A 27913-nucleotide genomic window follows, 5' to 3' on the forward strand; every position below is an offset into this window, starting at 1 on the left:
GATCCATTGGCACTACTCCAAGAAGACCTGGGATAGCTTAGCAAATACTGGCTAACATCAGTTTGAGAGGTGATCTGGTTGTTTATCTCTGCCTTTCACGGGAGATCACTGTGGAACAATTGGCAGCTGTGTTCCCTCCCCACATTACAACAGCAAGTACTTAATTTAGTGGCAAAGGCCCCCTGAGTTCTGGACTGGTGCTCCACAAAGGCAAGAGCTTTCACTGTTTCAAGTCACGACCATATCTCTCACAACACGACACTCTTCGAAAGATAAAACATAAATCTCTGTCTTTTTCTTCAGTTTTGGAGTTTCAATTTAACCATCAGGAAGGTCATTTATTTTTGGTTGCTGGAGGTAGAGAAGAAAAATGCAGGTAGATGGATAATGTTTAGAAATGCCTGTTTTATTTATCACTGAATCCCCTTGTCTGCGGGGTCTCACCCCCACCACCCAAAAAGACGTGTCGGATAGGTGGATTGGCCACACTAAACTGTCACTTAATTGGGGGAAAAAAGAATTGGGTACTCTAATCACTGAATAATGTCCCAGAGAACCACCCGCGGAAGCAGTGAAAAGATTTATGAATCCTTCAGTTCATTTATTTGGTGTTGAAGAAGGCAGTAGCTTTATCATTGTAATAGCCGCCAAGAGAGTTCCTTCTTTCACAATGCAGCTGCCGAGGGCTTCTCCCTCTATTGAGGTGTTCATAGCCTGACTGTGGTGCTGTCATAGGAGCAGCAAGCTGATGAACACCAGCTAATTGTGGGGCAGCAACACCAGATTGAGACATGTTGACCCTTCGATCTTGTTTTCGTTTGACTGTGTGCGGGTCTCCCTGGCTATTACAATTATAGTCCTTTAAAATCCAGTTAAAGACAGTCACATGGGCAAGGTGGGTATAGAGGGATATGGGCCAAATGCAGGCAAGTGGGGCTAGCTGATTGATAGAAACTGGGCGGCATGGACAAACTGGGCCAAAGGGCCTGTTGCCATGCTTGTATGACTCTATGATTCTGAGAAGCAGTGTCTGCCTGTGAGCATTTATTTTTCCTCCAGTCCATTCGAGAAACTATTCCTGTGAGACACATTTTTGATATCACGTGTGGCAGCTTCCCAGTAAGGGAGAAGTGTAATTTCTTTTTTTTTCTCTATAAATTCAGAGTACCCAATTCATTTTTCCAATTAAGGGGCAATTTAGCGTGGCCAGTCCATCTGCCCTGCACATTTTTGGGTTGTGAGGATGAAACCCACGCAAACATGGGGAGAATGTGCAAACTCCACACGGACAGTGACCCAGAGCCGGGATCGAACCTGGGACCTTGGCGCCGTGAGCGAAGTGTAATTTCTGACTAATGCGTATCAAAGATGGTGGATTTTATAAAAACTGACTGTCAATGATGGAATGAAAGAAATGTGGTATTTTCGAAGTGCAGTTAGTAGTTCAGGCAGCGATTGCATCAAATGCTAGTAGACTTGCTATACAGATTTCAGTAAATCAATTTGACAAACTTGAGGGTTATGTTCTTTCATGGTAGCATTGTGGGTAGCACAATTGCTTCACAGCTCCAGGGTCCCAGGTTTGATTCCGGCTTGGGTCACTGTCTGTGCGGAGTCTGCACATCCTCCCCATGTGTGCGTGGGTTTCCTCCGGGTGCTCCGGTTTCCTCCCACAGTCCAAAGATGTGCAGGTTAGGTGGATTGGCCATGATAAATTGCCCTTAGTGTCCAAAATTGCCTTTAGTGTTGGGTGGGGTTGTTGGGTTATGGGGATAGGGTGGAGGTGTGGACCTTGGGTGGAGTGCTCTTTCCAAGAGCTGGTGCAGACTCAATGGGCCGAATGGCCTCCTTCTGCACTGTAAATTCTATGACTAATATCGCAAAGTGATCAAATTCTGCAATTGCCTCATGAACAGATCCTGATTACATGAACGTATCGGGGAGCTCTGATGAACTTTGCTACATGTTATCTCTGTTCCCTGTCTTGGCTGAAGTATTTTAATGTAAAAGGTAATTGGTCAGAAAATGTCAGACAAAATCAAAGTGCTCAACCCTCAGAATTTGAAACTGTTTACACTTGAATCATATTTTAGCTTTCGGCATTGTCTGGTGGTGGGTGGGATGTGGTGACGGGGATGGAGAAGCAAATAATTTAGCAGCGAGAAACATCCGTGAAGCTAATCACTCAAGATCTAAAAAAGAAAGGAATGATCAATCACAGAATACTACAATGCCGAAGAGGCCCTTCGGCCCATCGAGTCTGCAAAACACCTGAACTGCCTACCTAATTCCAATTGCCAGCAGTTGTTAATGTCTCAACAGTTGGACTTGTTATTTAAAAAAAACTTCTTCCACAACCTTGGACGTTACAGCCCAGGAGGGAATCATTTGGTTGATTTTAGGTTTGCGCCAGCTCTTTGCGACAGCAATCTGCTCCTTACTCTGTCACATCCCCCCCCCCCCCTCCCCTTCCTGCTTCATCCTACAGCTCCCTTGTCGTCCAGGGAATTCTGACTTTGGCTGCCCTTCCAATACCCCATGTGGAAATGTACCTGAATAATTTGCCTGAAGGCTGCCCATTGCCCTTATTTTACATTTGTGCCGGGGTCTCTGACTCCAGCCTATCCGGACATCCCCCCCCCCCCCCCCCCCCCCCATTGAGGAAGTGGGACCAGTTGAAGCGTTAAGGACAGAAATCCATATATTTTTAAGTAATGGATAGAGGGATGTGGGATTGAAGTATAAATGCACCATGATATCATTTGAGTGTTCAAACAGCTGAATGGCTTGCTCCCATTACACTTTTTTTTTTCCCCACTGCCCTACTTTCCATTGTGGTGCTGTATTTTCCTCTGCTTCGCACGCATTCCCAATTTCTCCAGCCCACCCCACGCTTTTTAAAGTGCCATTTTAAAGGGCAGCACAGTAGCATGGTGGTTAGCACAATTGGTTCAGAGCTCCAGGGTCCCAGGTTCGATTCCCCGCTGGGTCACTGTCTCTGCGGAGTCTGCACGTTCTCCCCGTGTCTGCGTGGGTTTCCTCCGGGTGCTCCGGTTTCCTCCCACTGTCCAAAGATGTGCAGGTTAGGTGGCTTGCCAAGCTAAATTGCCCTTTGTGTCCAAAATTGCCCTTAATGCTGGGTGGGGTTACTGGGTTATGGGAATAGGGTGGAGGTGTGGACTTGGGTAGGGTGCTCTTTCCAAGAGCCGGTGCAGACTCGATGGGCCGAATGGCCTCCTTCTGCACGGTAGATTCTGTGTAATTCTATGATGTGGGGATGCCGGGTGGGCACAGTAAGAAGTCCTGCAACACCAGGTTAAAGTCCAACAGGTTTATTTGGAATCACTAGCTTTCGGAGCATCGCTCCTTCATCAGGTGCAGTAACATCTATTGACTTTAGTTCCCTGTTGTAAAGTGTTGCACGTTTGGTTCTTGCTACCTCCAGGTGAGGTTCCCCAAAAGCTGTTGATCCAGACGAGACCCCTTCGATTTTGTAACTGGGATACCCCCAAATTGTTACAAACCCGGGTGAGGTGGAATGATTAGCTCTTTCTTTTATTCAACCCCCTCCCTGTTGGTCATAACAAGGTTAAACTAACAAGGTTCCCTTCCCTTTGATGCCTTTGCTCTACCCAATAGTTGTCGAAAAAGGAGCCAATTTAGCATGCTTTCTTGAGAAAAATCAGAAAACGCATGCGCGTGCATTCATACTGACCTTAAACATTATAAGCTCAGTCTGGCGGGAGGAAGTTGTGTACCTGTTAACTTCAGTGCATATTTGTTTATATTTTTTGTGCTCTGATCACTTGAGTGAACATTTGTGAATGTTCCAAAATTCTGCTAACCTATCCCCTTATTTTTCAGCTGATGAATTGGATTTGAATGATGCCGTTATTGGTGAAGGCAAGTACAATTATTTCAAATCAAATTTAACGTATACATAACCATGGACTATAATTTACCTGTTCAGTAACTGATTCTTGGACCAAGCTAATTATGAAATATATTAAAACATGGACAGGAAATTTTACTCTTGCCTCTGTAATGTTCTCTATCTGTGTGAAGATAACCGCGTTCAATAACTTAGTCTTGCCTGATGTGTGATTTAAGGTGAAAGTATTTATGGTAGCATTTCAGTCCCTCCAAACAATTGACTTTATTCTGATTTTGACATGCATATTGGAATGGGCATGGTGCTATTAACAGTTTAGGGTTCCCTCCAAACAAATCTTGAAGCTATAAACTTGTGCAGGTTGACAGGCACTGAACCTTCTGGTATCTTGCCCCAATTTGCCAGTATTCATACATAAACTCAATTTGAATTTGACCTTCGCAGGATCAGACCCAAGTCTAGTGCTGCTCCTGTTCGCCCCACCCCAACCACCACCTTGTATGTATGTGCAGAATCTCCCGTCACTTGCGACGGATGAGTGTTGAGGGAAGAAAACGGTTTGCAGTCATGGGATGTTAGGCCAAGTCTTGATTGCATAACCCATTGACTTTATATTCTGTGTTTACAACGTTGAACCCAGTAAGAAGTATTACGACACCAGGTTAATTTCCAACAGGTTTAAAGTCCTGATGAAGGAGCTGCGCTCCGAAAGCTAGTGATTCGAAACAAACCTGTTGGACTTTAACCTGGTGTTGTAAGACTTCTTACTGTGCCCACCCCAGTCTAATGCCGTCATCCCCACATCATGGCTACAATGTTGGCGGCATGAACAGAAGCTTTGGCTTTGTACTTGCGTAGCTCAGTAGACAGACTCTTTGCTCGCCGGACTCATGGCGGAGTTCCTTTGTATGTCAACAGGCGGCTTATCCAGCCTCTGATTCGTTAAACATTTGGGATGTACTGATGTGCATATTTCTTTCCTTCTGTGATATTTGCTTGTTGAGGGGGATCAATCTGCCTCTGCTCTGAACTCAAGAATATGAATGGAGCAGATGGCCTAAACAAACTGCACTGTTTGGGGATGTCTTGGTGCATTATTATCTGCTCTTGGGCAGTGATGGATTTCAAACACTAAACTGTAGTTTTACTTTATAAAACAGACAAATATACTCCAACGAAGCGTCCTAAGCAGCCACCCAAGGGTGATCCAGGTAATGGCACAAGTCTTTGATCGAGTGTCTACGTGGGTGTGCGTGTTTATGGTAATTGGAGAAAAATTGTGTTGCCAAGTGATCGAATGTTCTTAACTAAGAGGGAGGTGAGTGCTGTTGCCTAATGTGAGAATCTGAACGCCCCCAGTCAGATATAGCATCAGAGTAACAAAATGTGTCCCCATGATCCTGATGACGTTTCCATTTCCATTTCTCTTGTCAATCAGCCTGTGGCCTTCTTTTCGAAATTTACTGTTGGGATTTGGCAATGGAAATTGGAGTAGGCTGTTCAACCATTTTGAGCCTGCTTCGCCAATCATGGCTGCCTCCATCCCATGTTATCCTTGTATCCCTTGAATCTCTTAATTTCCAGAAAACTATCGATTGCAATGAACGTGTGTTGAAATTCGCTACCCCAGAGCAGTATCAAGAAGTCTACCAACCCTGTTGAGTGAAGAATTGGCTTCAGTGCTAAATGACTGACCGCCCCCTTATTCGGAGATGAGATCCCTTCGTTCCAGACTTGCCATCCAGGGAACCTTTTTTCAGTATCTACCTTGATTAAAAGGTTTATTTTTCAACAAGTTTAATGTAAGAAAATATCCCCAGACAGAAGCTTCACGGGGAGATTATAGTGCGAAGCATGACACCGAGCCGCTAAGGGATACTTTGGACTAGATTGTCACTCTCCAGGCTGATGCATTGAGTTGGAAGTTTCCCAGCTTGCTGGCCTCACTAAATATCAGGTCCTCCAACCTCTGTTCTTCTCACCCTGCTCCCCATTCCCATACATGCCAACTCATGCTGACGCACTCATACACCCCATGCACCTCCGTGAACCCCATGGTTCCTTCTAACCCCTATGTTAACTCATTAACCTTCCCTACCCACCGTCCTTTGTCCTTGTCCCTTCCATGCCAACTAATCTGGTAACCAGTGTGGGAGGATCTCAGGAGCCATGTTGAGATGAAACAAAATAAAGTTCTTCTGCCTAATGGATATTATCTGCTAGACCTGTTTTTTTTTTTTTTCCAAGTAAGAATGGCAAGCAGTTTTTTTTTGTTCAATTTTTGAAAGAACTGGCCATGTTTCTGTAACCTTATCCACCCCTCAGTTTTATCCCTCCTCTAAAGAAGCTAAAATGGGGTATGTTTTGAACTTGACGCTGAGTTCAAATGGCCCTGCAAGTTATGGATTTCGACACCGGGATGTCGTGTCCTGCTCCCCTCTAGTCAAGTATTAAGGTATTCATGAGGATTCCAGCAGCAGGTGAGCTGACGCGGGTGAAGTCGAACAACGTTGCAGAGTTTGCAAAAGTCTGCGGTTCCATGTTTGACAGTCACTGGCTGAATTTCCCTGAGGATGGTGGTGAGCCTTCCTCCACATAAAGCTTGCCAATCATTGCTGGATTTGGGTTTGTTTCACAGGCTGCTGGAAACCCGGGTGTGTGTTTTCTGTTTTACTGACTGTCTGATCTGCTGGGGAACTGAAGAATTTGCATGTTTGACTGAAGCAATTCCAAATGCTACAACGATAACTTTCATTTATCTAGTTCCTTCCATGTAGATAAAGAACTGCAGGATGGTTAATAATGTAGTTATTGACCAAGTCCTATTGCGCTGGATTTGTAGTTTTTCTTCCCTGTGTAGCTAATAAATATTTAATGCCTTGCCCAGAAACCAGTTTGTTGGTGAAAACATAATAGTTGAACCATCCTTGTCCTTGCCTGATATCTGCACAGATATGCTTGAGTACATGGTGCTGGCTTTTACTTTTTATTTTAGCCCAATAATCGGACGCAACCAGAGGTCAATTGTGACACTTGCGCCATCACAGTGGCACAGATGATGGCTGGACATCTAATCTGGGACCTTATTGGCCTTGAGCTTTTGGTGTTGGCGTATCCTCATACCCATATACTTTATTTTACCTTTTTGGGGAATAATGGGGAAAGTGGTGGAAGGATTTGAATCACATTGAATGCTCCTTCCATGGCCATTAAGTCCTGGTGTTGGATCCAAACCTGGAGCTTCATTTCCAGCGGTAGGGGTGCTACTATTGTGCCACAAGGCCTCCTCCAGCTTAGTGAAGCTTCTTTGTAAGATCGTTTTGGGGGATGGTGGGGAAAGACCTTGAGCTGGACAGATCTCTTTCTCATCAGTAGATTGCCAATTGGCACCAGTAAAACATTAGCGGCTGGTACCTGAATGTGGTTCGATCTTCCCACCTGCCATGTTGAACTATGGCACGGGTTCTGTCCATTCGGTGGTACGGAAGGTTTGTCATAGGAGAAATGTGCGAGGCAATATTACAAAGGAGTGTAAAACATTGACTTGCAAATTGCACCACTGCTCCTTTTAAGAGTTCTGACGTCATTCTTCAAGTTTAATCGGTATGTCAGAGATTGTTTTAACTTGTTCTTATTCCCCTAGTCTGGTTAACCCTCGTCTATTTGTGACAGGTTGTTGCCAAAAGGCGATATGAATAAGACTTGCTGTAATCGTCAGTGTCGGTGTTCCCTCAGTCTCTCGTAATGAGTTCCTCACCTTGACTCATTTTCATTTGGCAGATCGTCAGTTTGGGGATGATGATCTCGTACATGTTGCCGGCGATGCTTACAACCCTGACAAGCCCAATGCTAAAGGTAACACTTTATCTTTTAGAATTGTTACTTGGTTCCTTTTCAATGTGCAAACAGTGTACCTTGGTGTGTTATTGAATAAATGGCCTAATACTTCTTATGATTCTTGTCAACACCAATAACTTTTAACAATAGATTTTTTTAAATAAATTTAGAGTACCCAATTATTTTTTTCCAATTAAGGGGCAATTTAGCTTGGCCAATCCACCTAATCGACACATCTTTGGGTTGTGGGGGTGAAACCCACGCAGACCCGGGGAGAATGTGCAAACTCCACACAGACAGTGACCCAGGGCTGGGATTCGAACCCGAGTCCTCGGTGCCGTGAGGCAGCAGTGCTAACCACTGTGCCACGTGCCTCCGTTTTTAACAATAGATTTGAATTCTCTTTGACTGACTCAAGGATCTCACAATTTTTACTGAAGTTTTTAATTTTAACAAATAACTCTACAAAACCAGCTCAGCACAAGAAGTCTCAATACATATGGATACAGTGGAGAACAGCAATGTAATTGGCTCAGTACAATCAATCTGGTGTCTTGCTGCCTCTATATGCACCACCAGAGGAGAAGGGTATAAGGTTTATGAAAAGGTGGTAAAATGTGCACAGCCTCCCATGCGGCGATCGTCCGGAACAACCACGAGAGTTCAGGATGCATTTTTCGCGACCTGTTCGGGTGCGCACCAGAACAGATCCCGCGCAACTCCAGGGACACCAATGACCTGCTGTAACCCGCTGTCCCAGATGGCGGGATTCTTAAACCCCTCCATAACAAATAGAAAATTACAGAAAATACATGAGACCCCAGTTCTAGAAGGATGTTTTACATGTACCATGCAATGCCACCTAATCTCAACCTTAGGCACAGTACTGAACGATCCTCATTCCACGTATTTATACAGAGCGGACCAGCCGCTATAAATTTGGATTATGGCCAGTTCAGTCAGTGCTTCCCAGCACACATGAAACAAGACAGGATTAAAAAAAAAAAGAGCTACCAGCAGCAAAAGGTTTCGAGATAAGAAGACCAAAGATACCAGCCATAAGTGCGTACTCCCCTGGCCCATCCCAAGGGTGAAGAAGAATAAAAACTGCTCGTTCAAATAGGCGAATGTGCCAACCACAGTGCAGGACCCGGCTCAACCCTACACCCTCAAGCACTTAGGAGTCAATATACCAGGGATTTTCAAGCCCATGAAAAAACTTAGTCTTTCTGATGTCCCTAATAAGTGCCTTCAAGAAGGGACGTCCCAAGCATAAGGAAGCGACGGAATATCAATCACAGCAGCGGACCACGCTAAAATCAACCTGAAATCAATATAGAATGCAATTAATACTAAGAACTATTTAGTTAAGGTCTATCTTTGGTATGTTTGTTATTAATACATTGTAGTATCATGTAATTAATACACCAGCTGCAGAAAAACCCTCAGACTTTTAATACACCAGAAAATCCAAGGACATGTTTATACATTATATTGTGTTCTCTGTAGAACTGTCTTCTTTACTAGTGGGGGCACAGTGGTTAGCACTGCTGCCTCATGGCGCCGAGGACTCCAGTTCGATCCTGGCCCCGGGTCACTGTCCGTGTGGAGTTTGCACATTCTCCCTGTGTCTGTGTGGGTCTCACCCCCACAACCCAAAGATGTGCAGTGTAGGTGGGTTGGCCATGCTAAATTGCCCCTTAATTCAAAAATAATAATAATTGGGTACTCTACATTTATTTTTTTTAAACTGTCACCTTTACAGAATCTAGTCCCAAGTTACTCCCAGCTACTAATAGACTCGCTTCTCTCCAGTTTGCTGACTAGTAGTGTGTGTCTATCAAATGTGTTCTGTAGGTTCCCGAATCGACTTCCGACAGCCAAGTTTCGCTTCTGCCAATCCTCTTCCCAGCGGAGGTGAATTTTCTAGCGTCCTTAAGCCTCCATAGGTCCTGTCACATTGATCAGCGAATAAACTCCCACCACCATTCTGCCTGGTGACCAACAGAACAACCAGCCTTTTTCCCCCTCAGCTGTCCAAATCAGCTGCTGTTTCCCATGTCTCTATCTTGAGATTCGCTCCCCAGACCAGAATCACCAAGTCAGGGAATTTTCCAGCAGAAAGAATAGCTGCCTTTCCTGAGTTAGATCTGGCACTTGCTTTCAGTCCAGCTTTACCTTGGCCTCAGCCCCCATGACAACCAGGTCACCTCGACTTGTCACCAGAAAGAACCAGTAGGAGGACTTCCCATGTTACTCTACTTTACCTTGAATATTCCTTCCATTTTTCTTTTCCAGCCAGGTAACTTGTAATTCCTGGACTAATCTTCTACAATAAAGTTATCTATTTGATTGGCATCCCATTCACCACCTTCGACATTTACTGCCTCCACCACGGAGTGTGCACCATCTAGAGGATGCGCTGCAGCAACTCCTCTAGGATCCTTTCAACGGCATCCTCCAAACCCACAACCTCTGCCACCAAGAAGGACAAGGGTAGCTGATGCAGGAGAACACCAACACCTCCTAAGTTCCCCTCCAAGTTGCGCACAATCCTGACTTGGAACTATATTACTCTCCCTTTATTGTGGCAGGGTCAAAATCCTGGAACTCATTTTCTGATCAGCACAGTGGTTATTCCTGAAAGACGTGGAAGCAACGGTTTAAGAAGGTGATCACCACCTGTTCGAGGCAATTGGGGATGGGCAATAAATCCATGTCTTGTCTGAGGCCCACATCCCATGAACGATTTTCAAAAACTGTCTTTATGTAGATCGCTCATTCTAGATCCAAGCTAGGCAAATCTTCCAGCCTCCTTTTAAATCCTCACAAACTCTTTCTTCACTCTGCTTGTGAACTCCAACCTGAAATCTGTTTGTGAACGATAGCATTTCCTTTGCTTAAGGTCTGGTTGCTTCTATCTTTTACTCTTCATACCTCTCAGTTGGCTGCGAATCACAAGACCAAACTGCAAAAATTGTTGCCTGTCAACTTTATTGGCTTGTAGAGAATGTCAACGTTAAACACTTTATCTAAGCAGGAATGCTAATTGTCTTTCATCCAAATTGCATTTCAACCTAGAAGTAAATAAAAGTAAAGTTAGTAAAATCGTCATAGTCCCAGATGACCATAGGCTGCTTTCCTCTTTGAGCGGGAGAGCTAACTGGTGGTGATTTAACCTGAGGGTCACCACACCTTGGGCGAGGGACAAGTTTGAGAATAACGTCAGCCGATATGGGAATTGAACCCACGCTGTTGGCTTCTCTCTCTCTATCACAAACCAGCTGTCTAGCCATGTGAGCTAATCCGACCCCCCCCCCCCCCCCCCTTTACATTTGCTGAAACTTTAAAGCTGTACTCCCAAAATATAACAATATAAGTTGAAAGATACAGTCCTGAACACAGTCTGATGAACCCCTCAATCATCACTTTGGAAAATGGCTTTTTTTCAGCCTGCATGCCAAGCGTTCCATGTGTATGATTTAAAATAAATAAATAAATAATTTAGAGTACCCAATTCATTTTTTCCAATTCAGGGGCAATTTATCATGGCCAATCCACCCTCCTTGCTCCTCTCTTTTTCCCCCCCCCCCCTACCTTTCCCTTCTGTTGGTACAGAGGCGAGGGTATCTGGTCTCCAGCGCAATGTTCAGTGCTTGTACCGTTTTTATTTTGTACAACTGTGTTGTGAACTGTTTCAATAATCAGAGTACCCTACCCCACCCCTCCCCGAACGTTGGTACTGAGGGGGAGGTACTGTGTTTTTTCTCCAACACAAAATTAGTGTTTGTACTGTTTGGCCTTGTATATATTTTTTTTACTTTTTTAATGAAAAGATATGACCAATCTACCTGCCCTGCACACCTTTGGGTTGTGAGGGTGAAACCCAGGCAGACACTGGGAGAATGTGCAAATTCCACACGAACAAGTGACCCAGAGCCAGGATCGAACCTGGGACCTCGGTGCCATGAGGCAGCAGTGCTGATCGTGCTGCCCTCTAGTATATGATTTAAAAGTGTCACAGATTGATCTTATTCTTCCTTGATTTCTCCACCGGGGTTGTGCCAACATCGTCCTGCTTAAAATCTAGCTTTAACTGCATTGTGTAAATCCCTTGTTCATCATTCCATGGTGCAGAATGTTGGTGCAGTCCTGAGAATGTTCAGTGAAGGAGGAAATGGTTGAGATTGTGGCAATTAACCAAAAGTAACATTATATAAAATGGTCTTTTCATGTTGCTTGCTGGACATCATGTATATTTTGTATTTGTTCATCGTGTTAGAGATTTATCTGGGAGAGGTGATGTGAAGGATGTTCAGATGATCTGTTGCTGCAACATCTTGATTTACAAATTTTGCCCCCCCCACCCTGTTGTAACTGCTTATTGTAACTCCTTGTGACCACGTCTTGTTTGTTCTGCCTGTTCTGTTTAGTCACTGGAATAATTAATGAAGTTCCATCAACCCCCTTTTATTTTCCTTTCAAGCATTCTTCCTCATCGGAGAATGTGAGTAGGTGAATTGTTGACTGAGGTTTTCCACTGTTTGCGTCAAAACAGGCATGCTTTGCTCCTTTAGCTGGCAAGACCCAAGAAAATATGCCTCGTTCTTTACTTGAGAAACGCATAATAGCTGGCAGCAAATGGACTCTTTCATAGTTGGAATGCCTTATTTGGAATTAATATGTTGACTTGGCACCCAAGATGAAATTACCTTCAGAACTCTTATGCAAATTCGACGTCAATATTTTCCTTCTGACAGTGGCCCTTACCTATTTTGAGGGCTGTGTGCACATATTAGGACGGTGCCTTTATTTTTTAAATTCCTTATTTCTGGCAAGAGGATTAAAGTATAGGAAAGGGCACCTTGAGTCGGCTTTCTTTACCCCCTCCTCCCATTCATTTCGGATCGTGGCTATTCTAACCTTGGCTCTCTTCTCACCATTTTTGATCCATGTTCTTCGATTAATCTGACTATTTGCCAGTTTCAGTTTTGAAGATGGCATTTGACCTCTCATTTGCAGACTTTTTGGGGCAGTTTGGCGAAAGAGATGGGAGAGTTTGCTCTCATCGCGTTTCGGGTTTTTAAGGGCTTCTTGATTTCGCATGTAAACGTCTGAGCTCTAACTTTGCAAGATTATGGTCCTTTTTTCTAGATTTTCCCACCAAATGAAATGGTATCTACACATGCTTATTTCCTTTTCCTTTGCGCAAAAAATGACCTGGTCTTGGGTGCATGGGACTACAACTTGGAAATTTGCGGCGAGCTGGACAATATTGGCAGTCTAGTGAATTGGACTGGCGTATGGCAGATGTAGTTTAATGCAGATAAATGTGTAATGATGCACTTCCAAGTCGATCACCTGGGAGAGGCAATAGAGGCGGTTCTATTCTGAGCAGGGATTGCATGAAAAAAAGAACCTGGGCTTGAACTTTTTACCCGTCCGCCTCAAACATGTTGTAGGCCTGGAAACGGGCGTCAGGTAAAGTCACTATAGTCCCAGATGACCATTGGCTGCTCTCCCCTTTTGGGTGGGAGAGCTGACTGGTGGTGATTTAACCTGAGGGTTGTCATACCTCAGGCGAACACCACTTCATGGAACGGGCATTTCTGGATCACATTCAACCGCAAACCTCAGTCCCCAGGCACCCTTTTTAACGTTATTTCATTCCACCTGGATGAATGTAAAGGCTGCCTGACCAATTGACCCACCTGCCAACCACAAAGACAGGTGGACCGTGTAAAATTACATTCAATTGGCCCCTTACTGGACTAAACTGCCTGTTTCTCACCGGACACTCTCTTCCAACTCGCGCAAACCCGCCAAATGAACTATTGTCCGACAGGGCGCATGCCTGACGTCTTTGTGCGATTTCACGCGCTTCCAGGTTGGGGGGGCACCCACCCGAACAATGTGAAATTCTGACCTTGGAGATGTATAATTGCAAATGGGGCAGGGCAAGTTGATGAGGTGATTTAGAGTGTGTGAGATATTTGGATTTTACCAAGCACTCTTTACGCCTCAGTCTGAGAGCACTGAGTACGATCCTGGGTGCCGTGCCGTATGTTAGTTGAGGTACAGAGGAGGTCTGCCAGGATAATATCAGGGGCTGCAGTTGTATGGAGAGGTCGGAAAAGCTGGGACTGTTCTCCCATGGAGCGTGGTAGATACTATAAAATATTAATTAGATCACCCCCTCAACCCTTTAAACGCAGGGGAATAAAGCTCTACGTTGCTGATTTTTGTGACTTTTGATCTATGAAGATCATTATTCCATTGGTTAAAGGTGTTCTGAACAAATCCCTCTGTCTTGCTGCCTCTGCAAAATCCCCTTTTAAAATGAAAACCTATTACTTGAAACCATACATAAGGATCTGCCCTCACCATTAATTTCCAGTTTGATGACCAGTTCTCCTTAAACCATTCTTTTACTTTGACAAAGGGTCACCTGGACTCGAAACGTTAGCCCTTTTCTCTCCCTACAGTTGCTGCCAGACCTGCTGAGATTTTCCAGCATTTTCTCTGTTGGTTTCAGATTCCAGCATCCACAGTAATTTGCTTTTATTCTTTTACTTTAGTGCTATAAAGATTAGTTGGTTAGTTGCTTGTCTTGCCAAGTTACCTTCCTCAGAAAAATCTAATTTTTAAATTTAAATGTTTTTCAGATCGTGGCCGGGCAAGTGGTCAAGGTATGGCTACTAGCGTAACTTTGAATTAAAATAAAACATGCGCAGGGGTAAAGGAATATACATTGACAATTTAAAGAGGTTTCAAATTGGGCCGCCGAGACTGCTTTGGATTTTCCATAATCTTATTTGCTGGCAGCTCCTCCAATTCTGTCGGACTTGAAATGAAAATGAAAATCGCTTATTGTCACCAGTAGATTTCAAATGAAGTTACTGTGAAAAGCCCCTAGTCACCACATTCCGGCGCCTGTTCGGGGAGGCTGGTACGGGAATTGAACCGCGCTGCTGGCCTGCCCTGGTCTGCTTTCAAAGCCAGCAATTTAGCCCTGTGCTAAACAGCCACTTATTGAGACATTTAGCAGATTTGCAAATGGGAGATCTCATGAAATAAGCAGTGGTGGTGGTGGTGATGTTACGGTTCACACAAGTCCAAATTGCTGGGCAACATGCATTGTTACATAAAAGCAAAATACTCTGGAGCGATATTCTGTGGAAGAGTCGTGTGGACTCGATGTTAACTCTGTGGGTAAGGTGGTCATGAAGGCATATGACATGCTAGCCTTCGGTCGGGGCATTAAATATAAAAATTGGCAAGTCATGTTGCAGCTGTACAGGACCTTAGTTAGACCTCATTTGGAATATTGTGTACTATTCTGGTTGCCACACTACCAAAAGAATGTGGATGCTTTGGAGAGGGTACAGAAGCGGTTTACTAGGATGTTGCCTGGTACGGAGGGCGTTAGCTATGAGGAGAGGTTAGATAAACTCGGTCTGTTCTCACTGGAACGACGCAGGTTGGGAGGCGACCTGATAGAGGACTACAAGATTGAGTGGCGTGGATAGCGTGGATAGTCAGATGCTCTTTCCTAGGGTAGGAGAGTCGAGTACTGGGGGACATAGGTTTAAAGTGCTTGGGGAAAAGTTTCGAACAGATGTGCGAGGTGAGTTCTTTTACACTGAGGGTGATAAATATATAGAACACACTGCCTGGGGAGGTGGTGGGAGCAGGTACGATAGCGGCATTTAAGGGGCATCTAGACAAATATATGAATAGGGTGGGAATGGAAGGATACGGACTCCGTAAGTGCATACCGTTTTAGTTTAGGCAGGTACCATGGTCGGCACAGGCTTGGAGGGCCGCAGGGCCTGTTCCTGTGCTGTATTGTTCCTTGTTCTGTTAACCCCCCCCCCCCCCCCCCCCCCCCCAACCGATGCTGCCAGACTTGCTGAGTTTATCCAGCAATTTCAGTCTTTGTTGCATTTTTACATGCCTGTTGCAGTCTGGAGCTGTGAATAGGGAGGCTTCCACCTTGTTCCACCATGTGCCTAATCAGGGTTCTGTCCTCTTCACTACCTACCGTTGGGATGTGTTGCAATGCTTTATTGCTCGATGCTCCTCCTGTGCTTTCCTTGGCCACCCGGGCCCCGGGCTGGGACTTGCACCCGGGCTGGGACTGGCTTGCAGGAAAGGGTGCTGCCCCCCATTGTGCCACAAGACTTCCTCCGGGAAGCAGTGCCGCAGCTGAACTGGGCTGCATGGTTTACCCCCACTTGATCAGCATCTTAGTGATGGTTAAGAAGATAAGCCGTGGCAGGCAATCTCTGGTTCTGAGGCGAGTTGTAGGGACCTGATTTGTATTGGAAGGAAAAACGTGTTGGTACAGCGCTTTCACATCACTGGGACATCCCAAAGTGAACAAATTGGGATTTCCACCTTATTCGAGCAGTCAGTCTGGTGGAAGGATGGAGTTGAAATGGAGCAAGAACGCTCTCTTATGTCCACTGCTTCTTTCCCTGGAGAGAATTGGAATTCTCTCTTAAGATTGCCTGCTCAATTCATCAGATTTCCATAATTTCCTGTACTGAACAGTCGTCTGACTCCGCAACACTAATACAGCCAAGGGGTTACCCCTCCGATCAGGCCGTGGTCAAACTGCTTTGTGCCAGGCTATCTGGGCAAAGCATTTGAATCAAAAAGGTGGAGTCACAGCCACCAGTATTGCTTTCCATGATGGAACATGTTGATCTGACTGCAAGAACCTGATTTTTCTCGACTGGCTTTCTGGGGCTGTGCACATGGGATTGCCATGAAACATACGGTTGTCTTGACTGGAGGGAAAACTGCTATTGTGCTTGCACTTACTGCCACCTTGTGGATCGTACACTTTCCTACATGAAGGTGTCGGCTACGAAAGTGATCAGAGATGCTGGAGCGGGCGTGAAGGCCGTTTCTGTATGCGGTCAGCCCCAGAACACGATTGTGCACTGACTGACCAATCAACGGGCAGCCAGCATGAAATGCTCAATGCTGCTGGAGTGGACAGGAAGAGGGCGGGCGCTGAGGAAAGGGAGGGCGTGGGCTGGCACTTCATGGGCTCTTTGGAGTGCGGGGGGCTGCTATTGCAGAGCTGTCTCGGGCAACTGCAGACCTGTAGGTAAAGAAAGTTAACAAGCAAATTGTGATTGGAAAATGATGCCAAGAGTGGCTGGGTAGCACATTCAAATGCAAACCTCAGTCCCCAGGCACTCTTTTTTTTTTTTTTTAAACTTTATTTCATTCCACCTGGATGAACGTAAAGGCTACCTGGCCAATTGGCCTGCCCGCCAACCAATAAGGCAGACCGGCCGCGTAAAATTACATTCAATTGGCCCCTTAATGGACAAAATTGCCTGTTTGTCACCGGACACTCTTCCAACTCGCACACACCAGCTAATTGAAATATTGTCTGACAGGACGCATGCCTGCCGTCTTTGCGATTTCACCTGCTTCCTGGTTGGGGGGGGTGGGGGCACCATCCCAAACATTGTGAAATTCTGACCTTGGGGATGTATAATTACAAATCGTTGAAAGTGGCAGGGCAAGTTAATGAGGTGATTTAGAGTGTGGGATATTTGGATGTCGCCAAGCCCTGGTTCCGCCTCAGTCTGAGAGCACTGTGTACGATCCTGGGTGCCGTGCCGTATGTTAGTTGAGGTACAGAGGAGGTCTGACCGGATAATACTAGGGGATGAGGGGTTGCAGTTGGAGAGGTTGGGAAATCTGGGACTGTTCCCCCAAAGGAGCGCGGTAGATACTATAAAATGTTAATCAGATCACCCCCTCAACCCTTTAAACTCAGGGGAATGAAGCTTTAGGTTGCTGACTTTTGTGACTTTTAATCAATAAAGATCATTATTCTTTTGGTTCAAGATGTTCTGAACAAACCCCTCTGCCTTACTGCCTCTGCAAAGGCCTTTTTTTTTTTAAATGAAAGCCTATTACTTCAAACCATAGGTATGGGAGTAAGATTAACTACAGCCAGATTAGGCAGGATTTGGAGGCTGCTGTTTGGGAGTAGCTTCTTGAGGGTAAATGCACATTTGGCATATGGGAGTCTTTTAAGGAGTGCAGGAGAGACACGTGCTGATGAAAAGGAAAGACCGAAGGGCAGGATTCAGGAACCGTGGTTGACCAGGGAAATTGCTAGCCCAGTGAAAAATAAAAAGAATGGATACGTGAGGTCTAGGCAACTAAAAACAGACGAAGCACTTGAAGAATACAGGAAAGTAGAAAAGAACTCCAGCAGGGAGTTAGGAGGGCAAAAAGGGTCACAAAATGTCCTTGGCAGACAGGATTAAAGAGAATCCCAAGGCATTTTATAGGTATATTAGGAACAAGAGGGTAGCTAGAGAAAGAGTTGGTCCACTCAAGGACAAAGGAGGGCTATTATGTGTAGATCCAAAGGATGTAGGTGAGATCCTTAATGAGTATTTTGCATCGGTATTCACAAAGGAGAGGGACACGTTGATTGGTGGTGTCTCAGAGGGATATGTAAATATTTTAGAACAAGTCGTTATTAATGACTATGACAAGTGATTATTATTATTGTTAGGAAGGAAGTGTTGGGTGTATTAAAAAGCATTAAGGTAGACCAATCCCTGTGACCGGTGCAAATCGCACCACGCCGCGCCGATGCCAGCACGCAATTCTCCGTAGAGCGGCGAATTGGCGCCGGCCTGGTTGGCGCGGTGGCAGTTGGGGGGCCGCTCTACGTAGCCGTCCCACCAATTCTCTGCCCGGGATGGGCCGGACGGCCGCCGTGAAAACGCTGAGCCCCACCGGCGCCATCCACACCTGCTCTCAGCCGGCGGAAACTCGGCGTGAGGGGTCTGGGGGCAGCCTGTGGGGGTGGAGGGGGGACTCCGACTCCGGGGGGTGGTGGGGCCTCCGATGTGGCCTGGCCCACATCGGAGCCCACCGATCGGCAGGCCGGCCTCTGGCTGGGGGCCTCCTTTCCTACGCGCCAGCCCCTGTAGTCGTGCGCGTTGAAGGAAACCACTGCGAATGTGCGCGTTGGCACCGGCGCCACTGCGCATGTGCGGATCCCGCGGCGCCCAGTTCGCGCCGAGATCAGCAGCTGGAGCGGCGTGAACCACTCCAGTGCCGTGCTGGCTCCTTGTAGGGGCCAGAAATAGTTTTACGACGGCGTGGACACTCTGCCGCGGGATTAGAGAATCCCGCCCATAATGCTTGCCTTCATGAGGCTGAGTATCGAGTATATTGGGTGGGTTTCCTCTGGGTGCTCCGGTTTCCTCCCACAGTCCAAAGATGTGCAGGTTAGGTGGATTGGCCATGCTAAATTGCCCTTAAGTGTCCAAAATTGCCCTTAGTGTTGGGTGGAGGTGTTGACTTTGGGTAGGGTGCTCTTTCCAAGAGCTGGTGCAGACTCAGTGGGCCGAATGGCGGCCTCCTGCACTGTAAATTCAATGATAATCTATGATTAATCTAGGACAAAGGTTCGGCACAACATCGTGGGCCGAAGGGCCTGTTCTGTGCTGTATCTTTCTATGTTCTATGAAAGCTCGCAAATTATGTTAGTTATCTCGAAGGTTGGTTAGGTCACATTTGGAATACTGTGTCCAATTCTGGTCACCACATTACCAGAAGGACGTGGAGGCTTTGGAGAGAATAGAGAAAAGGTTTACCAGGATGTTGCCTGATATGGAGGGTATTAGCTATGAGGAGAGATTGAATAAACTGATTGTTCTCCCTAGAGAGACGGAGACTGAGGGGCGACCTGGTAGAAGTTTATAAAATGGGTATAGATAGGGTGAACAGTTGGAGGCTTTTTCCCAGGGTAGAATTGACAATTACAAGGGGGCACAAGTTCAATGTGAAGGGGGGGATCGGTTCAGTGGAGATGTGTAGGGGAAGTGTTTTACACAGAAGGTGGTGATGGCCTGGAATGCACTGCCAGGTGAGGTGATTGAGACAGATACGTCAGCGACCTTTAAGACTTGTCTGGACAGACACACAAACAGACGGAGTATAGAAGGACATAGGCGATTGGTCTAGATAGGTCACGTGATCGGCACCGGCTTGGAGGGCTGAAGGGTCTGTTCCTGTGGTGTACTGTTCTTTGTTCTTTGTATGGATCTACCCTCGTCATTAATTTCCAGCTTGGTGACCAGTTCTCCTTAAACCATTATTTTACTTTAGTGCTATAAAGATTAGTTGCTTGTCTTACCAAGTTTCTTCCTCAGAAAAATCTAATTTTTAAATTTAAATGTTTTTCAGACAGTGGCCAGGCAAGTGATCAAGGTATGGCTACTAGCATAACTTTGAATTAAAATAAAACATGCCCAGTGGTAAAGGAATATACATTGACAATTTAATGAGGTTTCAAATTGGGCGGCCAAGACTGCTTTGGATTTTCCATAATCGTATTTGCTGGCAGCTCTCCCAATTCTGCTGACTTATTGAGACATTTAGCAGATTTGCAAATGGGAGATCTCATGAAATAAGCAGTGGTGGTGGTGATGTTACAGTTCACACAAGTCCAAATTGCTGGGGCAACATGCATTGTTACATAAAAGCAAAATACTCTGGAGCGGTATTCTGTGGAAGAGTCGTATGGACTCGATGTTAACCCTCCACCGATGCTGCCAGACCTGCTGAGTTTATCCATCATTTTTCAGTCTTTTGTTGCATTTTTACATGCCTGTTGCAGTCTGGAGCGGTGAATGGGGATGGTAGAAGCTGCCACCTTGTTGCACCATGTGGCTACTCCGGACTCTCTCATCATTTAAAAAATATATATATATATTTTTATTCTCCTTTTTCACATTTTCTCCCAAATTTACACCCACCAACAATGATCAGTAACAAATATGTCAATCCCCATATCGATAACAACGATCCCAACCTCCCACCAAACCCCAAACATTAGCCCGGATGGTCACATAAACAAATGACAAAAAGGAATTTGGGATCACCCATAGTCGCCATTAACACACACAGCCCCCCTCCCAATGTTCAATGTTATTCAGTTCTTGAAAGTGAATAATGAATAATGCCCATGAATTGTAGAACCCCTTCATTCTTCCCCTCAGTTCAAACTTGACCTTCTCAAGACTCAAGAATTCCGACAGGTCTCCCCGCCACGCCAGGGCACAGGGTGGAGAGGTTACTCTCCAACCCATCAGGATCCGCCTTCGGGCGATCAATGAGGCGGAGGCTACAACATCTGCCACCGCACCCGTTTCCAACCCTGGCTGGTCCGACACCCCGGATATTGCCTCCCGGGAGCTCAGTTCCAGTTTCACGTGCACCACTTTAGAAATTACCCTAAAAACCTCCTTCCAGTAATCCTTTAGCTTTGGACAGGACCAAAGCATATGAATGTGATTAGCGCCCCCCCCCCCCCCCCCCCCCCCCCGGCAACGTTCACACACATCTTCTACTCCCTCAAAGAATCGGCTCATCCTTGCCCTCGTGAGGTGTGCTCTGTATACCACCTTCAGCTGTATCAGCCCCAACCTCGCGCACGAGGTGGAGGCATTCACTCTCACACCAGAACCCCTCATCCATACCCTCTCCCAACTCTTCCTCCCATTTTGCTTTGATCCCTTCCAGTGGTGCCTTCTTCTCTTCCAAAATAGCCCTGTAAACCGCTGACTCTACCCCCTTCACCACCCCCTTCGCCAGTCCCCCTGTTGTCAGCACCTCCTCCAGCAATGTGGAGGCCGGCTCCACCGGGAAGCCCTGTATCCCCTTTCTGGCGAAACTCGAACCTGCATGTATCTAGACATTTCTCCCTGCTCCAGCCCATAGTTCGCTTCCAGCTCCTTCAGTCCTGCAAACCGACCCCCAAGAAACAAATCTTTTAGCGTCTTAATCCCCTTCTCCCATTTCCAAAAATTTCTATCCCACCTCCCTGGCTCAAACCTGTGGTTCCTCCGAATCAGCATTGCCCCCAACCCGAAGTGTTGGCGAAACTGCCTCCAAATTCTCAATGAAGCTATTATTACCGGACTCCGAGTATTTCCCCGGGGCTATCTGGAGCGGCGCTGTTGCTAGTGCTTTCAATCCCGACACCCTGCACAAACTCTCCTCCATTCTGACCCACTGGGAATCAACCCCTCTTACCCAGCTCCGCACCTTCTCCACATTCGCCGCCCAGTAGTAATACATCAGGTTCGGAAGACCCAAACCACCTGCATGTCTTCCCCTCTGTAGCAGCACCTTTCTAACTCTGGCCACCTTCCCTCCCCATATGAACGACATAATCCTTCCCTCAATCTCTCGGCAGGCATTGAAAAATAAACAGAAATCGTGTCAAAACGTTCATTTTAACCACCTGTACCTGACCTGCCAGTGACAGAGGGAGACCATCCCACCTTGCCAGATCAGCTTTCACTCTCCTCACCAAACTAGAAATGTTGTACCTGCGGAGTTCCCCCCCCCCCCCCCCCCCCACTCTCTGGCAACCTGCACCTCCAGGTACCTAAAGTGAGTCCCTGCCCTACAGAATGGCACCCCCGGCCGAGACCCCACAAAATACTCAACTCTTGTCTAGATTTAGTTTGTACCCCGAGAAAGACCCAAACACTCGAAGCAGCTCCAATATTCCCCCTATCGGCACACTCGGTTCCGACACATAACAGCAAGTCATCGGCATATAAGGACACCTATGCCCTATCCCTCCCCACACTATTCCTTTCCATACTCCCAAACTTCTTAATGAGATGACCAACGGCTCAATCGCGAGTGCAAACAGCAGGGGGGGACATAGGACATCCCTGCCTAGTCCTATGGTGGAGAGAAAAGTATCTCAAGCTGATGGGGAATCTCTCAGCTTTGCTGCCTACCATTGGGATGTGTTGCAATGTTTTATTGCGTGATGCTCCTCCTGTGGTTGTGCTTGCATGTGCTGCCACCTTGTGGATCATGCACTTTCCTACACTGAGGTGTCAGCTGCAAAAACGATCAGAGATGCTGAAAATAGGCAGGATCTTTTTAAGGAGAAATAATTTTATTGTCTCTTCTCCCGCCCCCCCACATTTTGTTTTTTAGATGGTGGCAAAGGTACCCTCGCTGGTATCATCTCTGGTGTGCTGCTGGCTTTGGGAGGTGCCGTATCTAGTTACGTCCTTTACCAAAAGAAGAAACTGTGTTTCTCTGTGTCAGGTAAGATTAGTTCTAAGTTGCACGTTAATCGGGGGCTAATTGATTCTCCGAAATCAATTTTGAGACGGGTCGGAAAAGCAGCAAAACTGCCATGAGACAATTATCCCAGGGATTTGGAAATATGAATTAATTGGGTGGGGGGGGGGGGGCGTCTCCAAGGGTCTTTTATCTCCCAGCCACATTCCGGTGTCATTCAGCTTTCATTATCGAACACCTCTGACTGTATAATCAAGAAGCCGTCTGCAGTTGAGGTTTGATTTTTTGTTTTATTTCCAGCTGAAAATGGGAATTTTTTTCTCTTAAGTCGTGATTCCTTGGTGCTCTCTTTCACAAAAGGTGGTGGAAGCGGAGATTTCCATTATTTTTAAGTTGGCGGTAGATTGATTCAGGGCATGAAAGGTTGTGTGGGTTGGGGATGGGTGGGGGGGTTGGGGATGGGGGGGGGGGGGGTGGTGCTGGGGTGAGACGGGACTGTGGGGTTGAGGTTACAAATCATATCGGCCATGATCTTATTGGATGGCGGAGCAGGCACGAGGGGCCGTGTGGCCTACTCCTGCTGCTGATACAAATGTTCAGATGCAAACACACTGTATTGGAAGACATATTTGCTGGTGTCTACAGTAAATGGACCTTGGTGCTCGCACTCTTGGGTATGAGGGTCTGATTAAGGGCAGGTAAAAAAACACTGGAGTATCAAGAGGTTAGCACTGTCTTTAAAAGCAGGCTGGATATTGAAACCAGAAGGGACAGTCTAGTTACTAAGATCATGAAAGCAGTGACTGCTAAACATCCTTGTTTACCTTCGGTTTCAAGCCTTTCAAGCCGTTTGCAAAAGGTGTTCCAGCACCAAGAGTGACCTGCACCCTCCGATATTGGGTAATTTTGGTTCCTGTCAGCAGTGGTTAGCTTGAGTGTCCAACCACAAGGCTTGGTATGGGAGATTCAGTCCCCACTGTTTTCACGAGCAACATTATTCTTTTTTTGACTTTGCAAATACATCGTTAGCACAGTGTTGGCAATGCCTGCTAACTGGGGAGAGAATTGAAACACCTTGTCCAGGGTGTTTCATTTAGCTGCCTCTTAGTTTAGGGGACACCCTCCTGTTGGATTCTAGCTTCCTGTATGCACCGTTGGCAGCTTTGGTGTGAAACCAAACCATTGCACTTGAAATGAGGGCAGCACGGTGGCGCACTGGTTAGCCCTGCTGCCTCACGGCGGCGAGGTTCCAAGTTCGATCCCAGCTCTAGGTCACTGTCTGTGTGGAGTTTGCACATTTTCCCCGTGTTAGCGTGGGGTTTTGCCCCCACAACCCGAAGATGTGCAGGGAAGATGGATTGGCCACGCTAAATTGCCCCTTGATTGGAAAAAAATGAATTGCGTACTCTAAATTTGAGTCTGGTTTAGCACAGTGGGCTAAACAGCTGACTTGTAAATGCAGAACAATGCCAGCAGCGCGGGTTCAATTCCCGTACCGGCCTCCCCGAACAGGCACCGGAATGTGGCGACTGGGGCTTTTTCACAGTAACTTCAATGAAGCCTACTTGTGATGAGCGATTATTATTAGTTAGGAACTTTGGTTTTGAGTTGGCACCAGGACAGAAACAAACTGCTGTGTCAGTGGCCAGAACATTTATGGAAAGCAGGAGACACGAAGGTTCCATGAAGTTGTTTTGTCATCTGTTTTCAACAAAAAAGTTTGGGTTTTTTTTCTTACTCTTTCAATACAAGATATCCCAAAGCGTGTTCCAGGAGTATTGACAATGAGTTAGGTGAGGTGGTATTAAACCAGGTGACCAAACACTTGGCGCAAATAGTGGTTTGAAGGAGGAAAGAGAGAGGGTTGGAGCGTTTTATGGAGGACATTCCAGAGATTGGGGCCGAGGCAACTGAAGACATGGCCTCCAGTGGTGGGAGTGAAGGTTACAGAGACGGGAAGGGCGTGGTCATGGAATGATTTGAAAACTGAGGAATTTTAAACTGGAGGTGTCGCTTAACCAGGAGCCAGTGTAGGTGATGGGTGAAGCAGACTTGGTGCCAATTAGGGAACGGGCAGTGGAGCTTTGAGCGACTTCAGATTTGTCGGAGGCCAACCCAGGAACGTTTCAAGAATCCAGTTCAGATGTGACCCAGCTTTTTTCCATAACGAGCCATCTCATGAAAAATAAATCCGACTGCTTCAAAACATTCCATTTATCGTGTTTTTGTATTCCCAGGGAACTCGGCTGAGCAAGGCAACAAGCAGGAGAATGTTCATGGCCAGCGAGAGGATCCCCAGTGTATGTATTCAGTTGCACGGTCAAGCAAAAGTGTATTTTGTTCCTCTGGAATGCTTGTCAATTTCAAAATGAAAAACAATTGCGTCAAAACCTGATCAATTCAAGTCAACGTCATTTCAGTTTAATCGATTCATCCTGAGAGTTCGAGCCTGGCCTCCACCTGGCTTCTGAACTTCATCAACAGCAAGATTCAGAAGTACAGGGGATTTCAACCTGTCACCAACTGCTTATTGGTGGTGGTGGTTGGGGAGGGGGGGGGGGGGGGTGGGGGGGAACTGTTGGAACTCCAGCCACTTTTGACTTGTGTTTTGAATTCATAAGCCTCGCTGAATGTACTAGTGTGAAGCAGTGGAATGAAATATTGAGGTTACTAACTGTGTTGATGTGTTACGGATTACACCCGGGGAGTCTTGAGTTGCTGTGGCGACATGAGCTTAGGCTCCAAGATTCTTACCATCACACGGCTGACCAGGAATTTCCCCCACTCTTATTGCCTGCCATTGGTATGCGTTGAAAGGTTTTGCAGGTTGATGATCAATTTGTTTGGCAATGTTAGGAAATCAGCTTTTAACCTGGAGCTTGGACCCCACTCACTGCGTCACAAGATCTGTGCACTGACTAAACATTTCCCTCTTGTCTCTTCCCCCACCCCATCCAAGAAATAATTTTAATTTTGGTGACTAACCACACAAGTTTCTTTTTCTGGGGGGGGTCCAAGGACAGCGAAAGATGGATAAATGGGATGAAGAAGCTTCATCCCTGGGAAATGTAGTGCCTCTCACTGTTTGTCCATCATCTGGTGAACGTGCACTCCTAGCAGGGGTTCAAGATCCAGCCCACCATCTCTGGCAATTAGCCATGGCCAATAATTACCCTTCTTGGCAGCGACACTCATCCCACGAACTCCAGCTCAGTGTTTGGTCCCGCCATTAAAGGGGCGTTCCTGAATTTTCCAGCTGGCCCCTTGGAAGTGATGAGCCACATCAACCTCGCGATATTATCCCTCTCGTTCAATTCTGCATCTGCTAACTCCGCAGAGTTTGGAGATTGAGTCAGTGGCCCATGTCCGAGCACTTAGCCAAAAAACTCTGCATTACCATCTTTAGATTAATCTTCTAGTTCCTTGAATAGGAAATATTAACGGTGATCTAATTGGTGTGCTCAATAAATCCAGCAAGATAGGAGGGTGGGGGTTGGGGGCAATGGCCTCCATTTTATTTTTGTTTTCTGCACCTATTCCTGACTTTGGGGCACAAAATGCCAGACCCAGGATTGAGTTGGGCATTCATTTCTGGTCTGTTTGGCATTTCTTCGTTCCATACGAGCAGGTGCATGCAATAGTTGAGCAATTGGGCTAATGAAATGGAACAGACTGTGTCATGTTAGCGTACTGCTTAACTGGAGAGGGGAGGACACTTCAGTAGTCCAGTGATAAGTGAGAGGGGTGGGAACTAGAATTTCCATTCCAAAGTGCCTCGTGGAAAGCGATTAACCAAGTCTCTTTTTCTTTTGTGTGTTCCACAGCCTACAATACTCTTCTGAAATCACAGCCTGCTGGGAGTAACTAGCAAGCAGCGGCTGGAGAACAAACTGGAAGCAAACACTTGTCCGACCAGAAACCATCATCCTCGAGATTTGTTTCTTGTGCACTCTTTTTATCTTTCGTGTTCCGATTTGTTTTTGATTTTTTAATTGTTTTTCTAATGTGGGTTGATCTACACCCTTGCTTTTAAAGGCGAAACTCAACCTAAAGTCCTTTTTTCCGGGGAAGAAGTTACAAAAAGTGTCAGAAGTTGCCTTCTATACAGCACCAAATTGAGAGAGTGACGCAGGCACCATCTCCCTGTCACTCCTGTAATTTAGCGTTTAAATTTTGAATGTCACTGCTCCTTTTTTTTCAAAAAGAAAACAATGCATCGCTCTGCTGAAAATCCATATTAGATTGTGGAAAAATGAATGGCCTGATTTTTTTTTTTTTCAAAAAAAGCATATGGAGCGAGCCTAAAGTGCAGTGAAGTGCTGGATTTTAAAAAAGTTTTGCAACTTGGAATAGTTGTAGGTATGGATTAGTTTTCTAACTGCGCACTAAGAAAACCTAGTGTTTTTACCTAGTTATCATTGCTGATAAATGATGTTCAGAAAGTTTGTACAGTGTTTTTGTAAGACTTGCAGTGCTGTACATTTTATGCTCTGGTAATTGAATAGAAACTTGTTGGGGAATTTATTTTTTAAAAGAGAGAATTATTTTGTTCTCCTCCTGCCCCCTCCCAATAGATTTTCCCTATTTGTTTGGAGAGGGGGGCAGGACTGGGTGGGAGGGGGTGCTCTGTGTAGTGGGACCTCCGATGAAATGAATTGGTAGTGGGGAGGAATTTGTAATGCATGCCTGTGCAGGTTATTTTAATCTGTTTCTTTCCTACTGTACGACCTCCATACCCAACCTGCAGGATTCAAACTTCAAATACAGTAATTCAGGAAAGTTCATCCACGTTTTTATACTGTATTTGCACAATCATTTTGCACAGAGTTGATATAATTGTAAGAAGCACGCACACCCAAGTAACAGTGTATAACTTGAGTTTAAAATAAAGGGGACAAAATGTTATTATTATTTCAACCTGGAACTACAGAAGGGGCTGGGGGGGCGGGTTGTTATGTTTTTAGACTTTAGAAAATATCAATTGCTTGATCTGTAAATTTGGAATCCCCACAAATTTCACGGTAGCATAGTGGTTAGCACTATCGCTCCACAGCGCCAGGGTCCCAGGTTCGA

General features: G+C 45.9%; 1 protein-coding gene and 1 long non-coding RNA gene across 4 annotated transcripts in view; one reads left to right on the plus strand and one right to left on the minus strand.

Annotated features, from left to right (window-relative positions):
* Window positions 1-27745, plus strand: part of cd99 (CD99 molecule) — a 98679-nt gene extending 70934 nt beyond the window's left edge. For both annotated transcript variants that reach the window (XM_072477350.1, XM_072477351.1), the window contains 8 exons: window positions 3865-3903; window positions 5053-5103; window positions 7673-7747; window positions 14395-14418; window positions 19973-19996; window positions 22751-22864; window positions 25078-25140; window positions 26665-27745. In XM_072477350.1, coding sequence (XP_072333451.1) covers window positions 3865-3903; window positions 5053-5103; window positions 7673-7747; window positions 14395-14418; window positions 19973-19996; window positions 22751-22864; window positions 25078-25140; window positions 26665-26708 — 434 coding nt within the window. In that variant the 3' untranslated portion in view covers window positions 26709-27745. The remainder of the gene's footprint in view (window positions 1-3864; window positions 3904-5052; window positions 5104-7672; window positions 7748-14394; window positions 14419-19972; window positions 19997-22750; window positions 22865-25077; window positions 25141-26664) is intronic.
* Window positions 8209-27913, minus strand: part of LOC140392086 (uncharacterized) — a 72240-nt gene continuing 52535 nt past the window's right edge. For both annotated transcript variants that reach the window (XR_011935244.1, XR_011935243.1), the window contains exon 3: window positions 8209-10806. This is a non-coding gene — a long non-coding RNA (uncharacterized lncRNA). The remainder of the gene's footprint in view (window positions 10807-27913) is intronic.

Source organism: Scyliorhinus torazame, chromosome 15 (assembly GCF_047496885.1).
Source record: "Scyliorhinus torazame isolate Kashiwa2021f chromosome 15, sScyTor2.1, whole genome shotgun sequence".
Taxonomy (NCBI): Eukaryota; Metazoa; Chordata; class Chondrichthyes; order Carcharhiniformes; family Scyliorhinidae; genus Scyliorhinus; species Scyliorhinus torazame.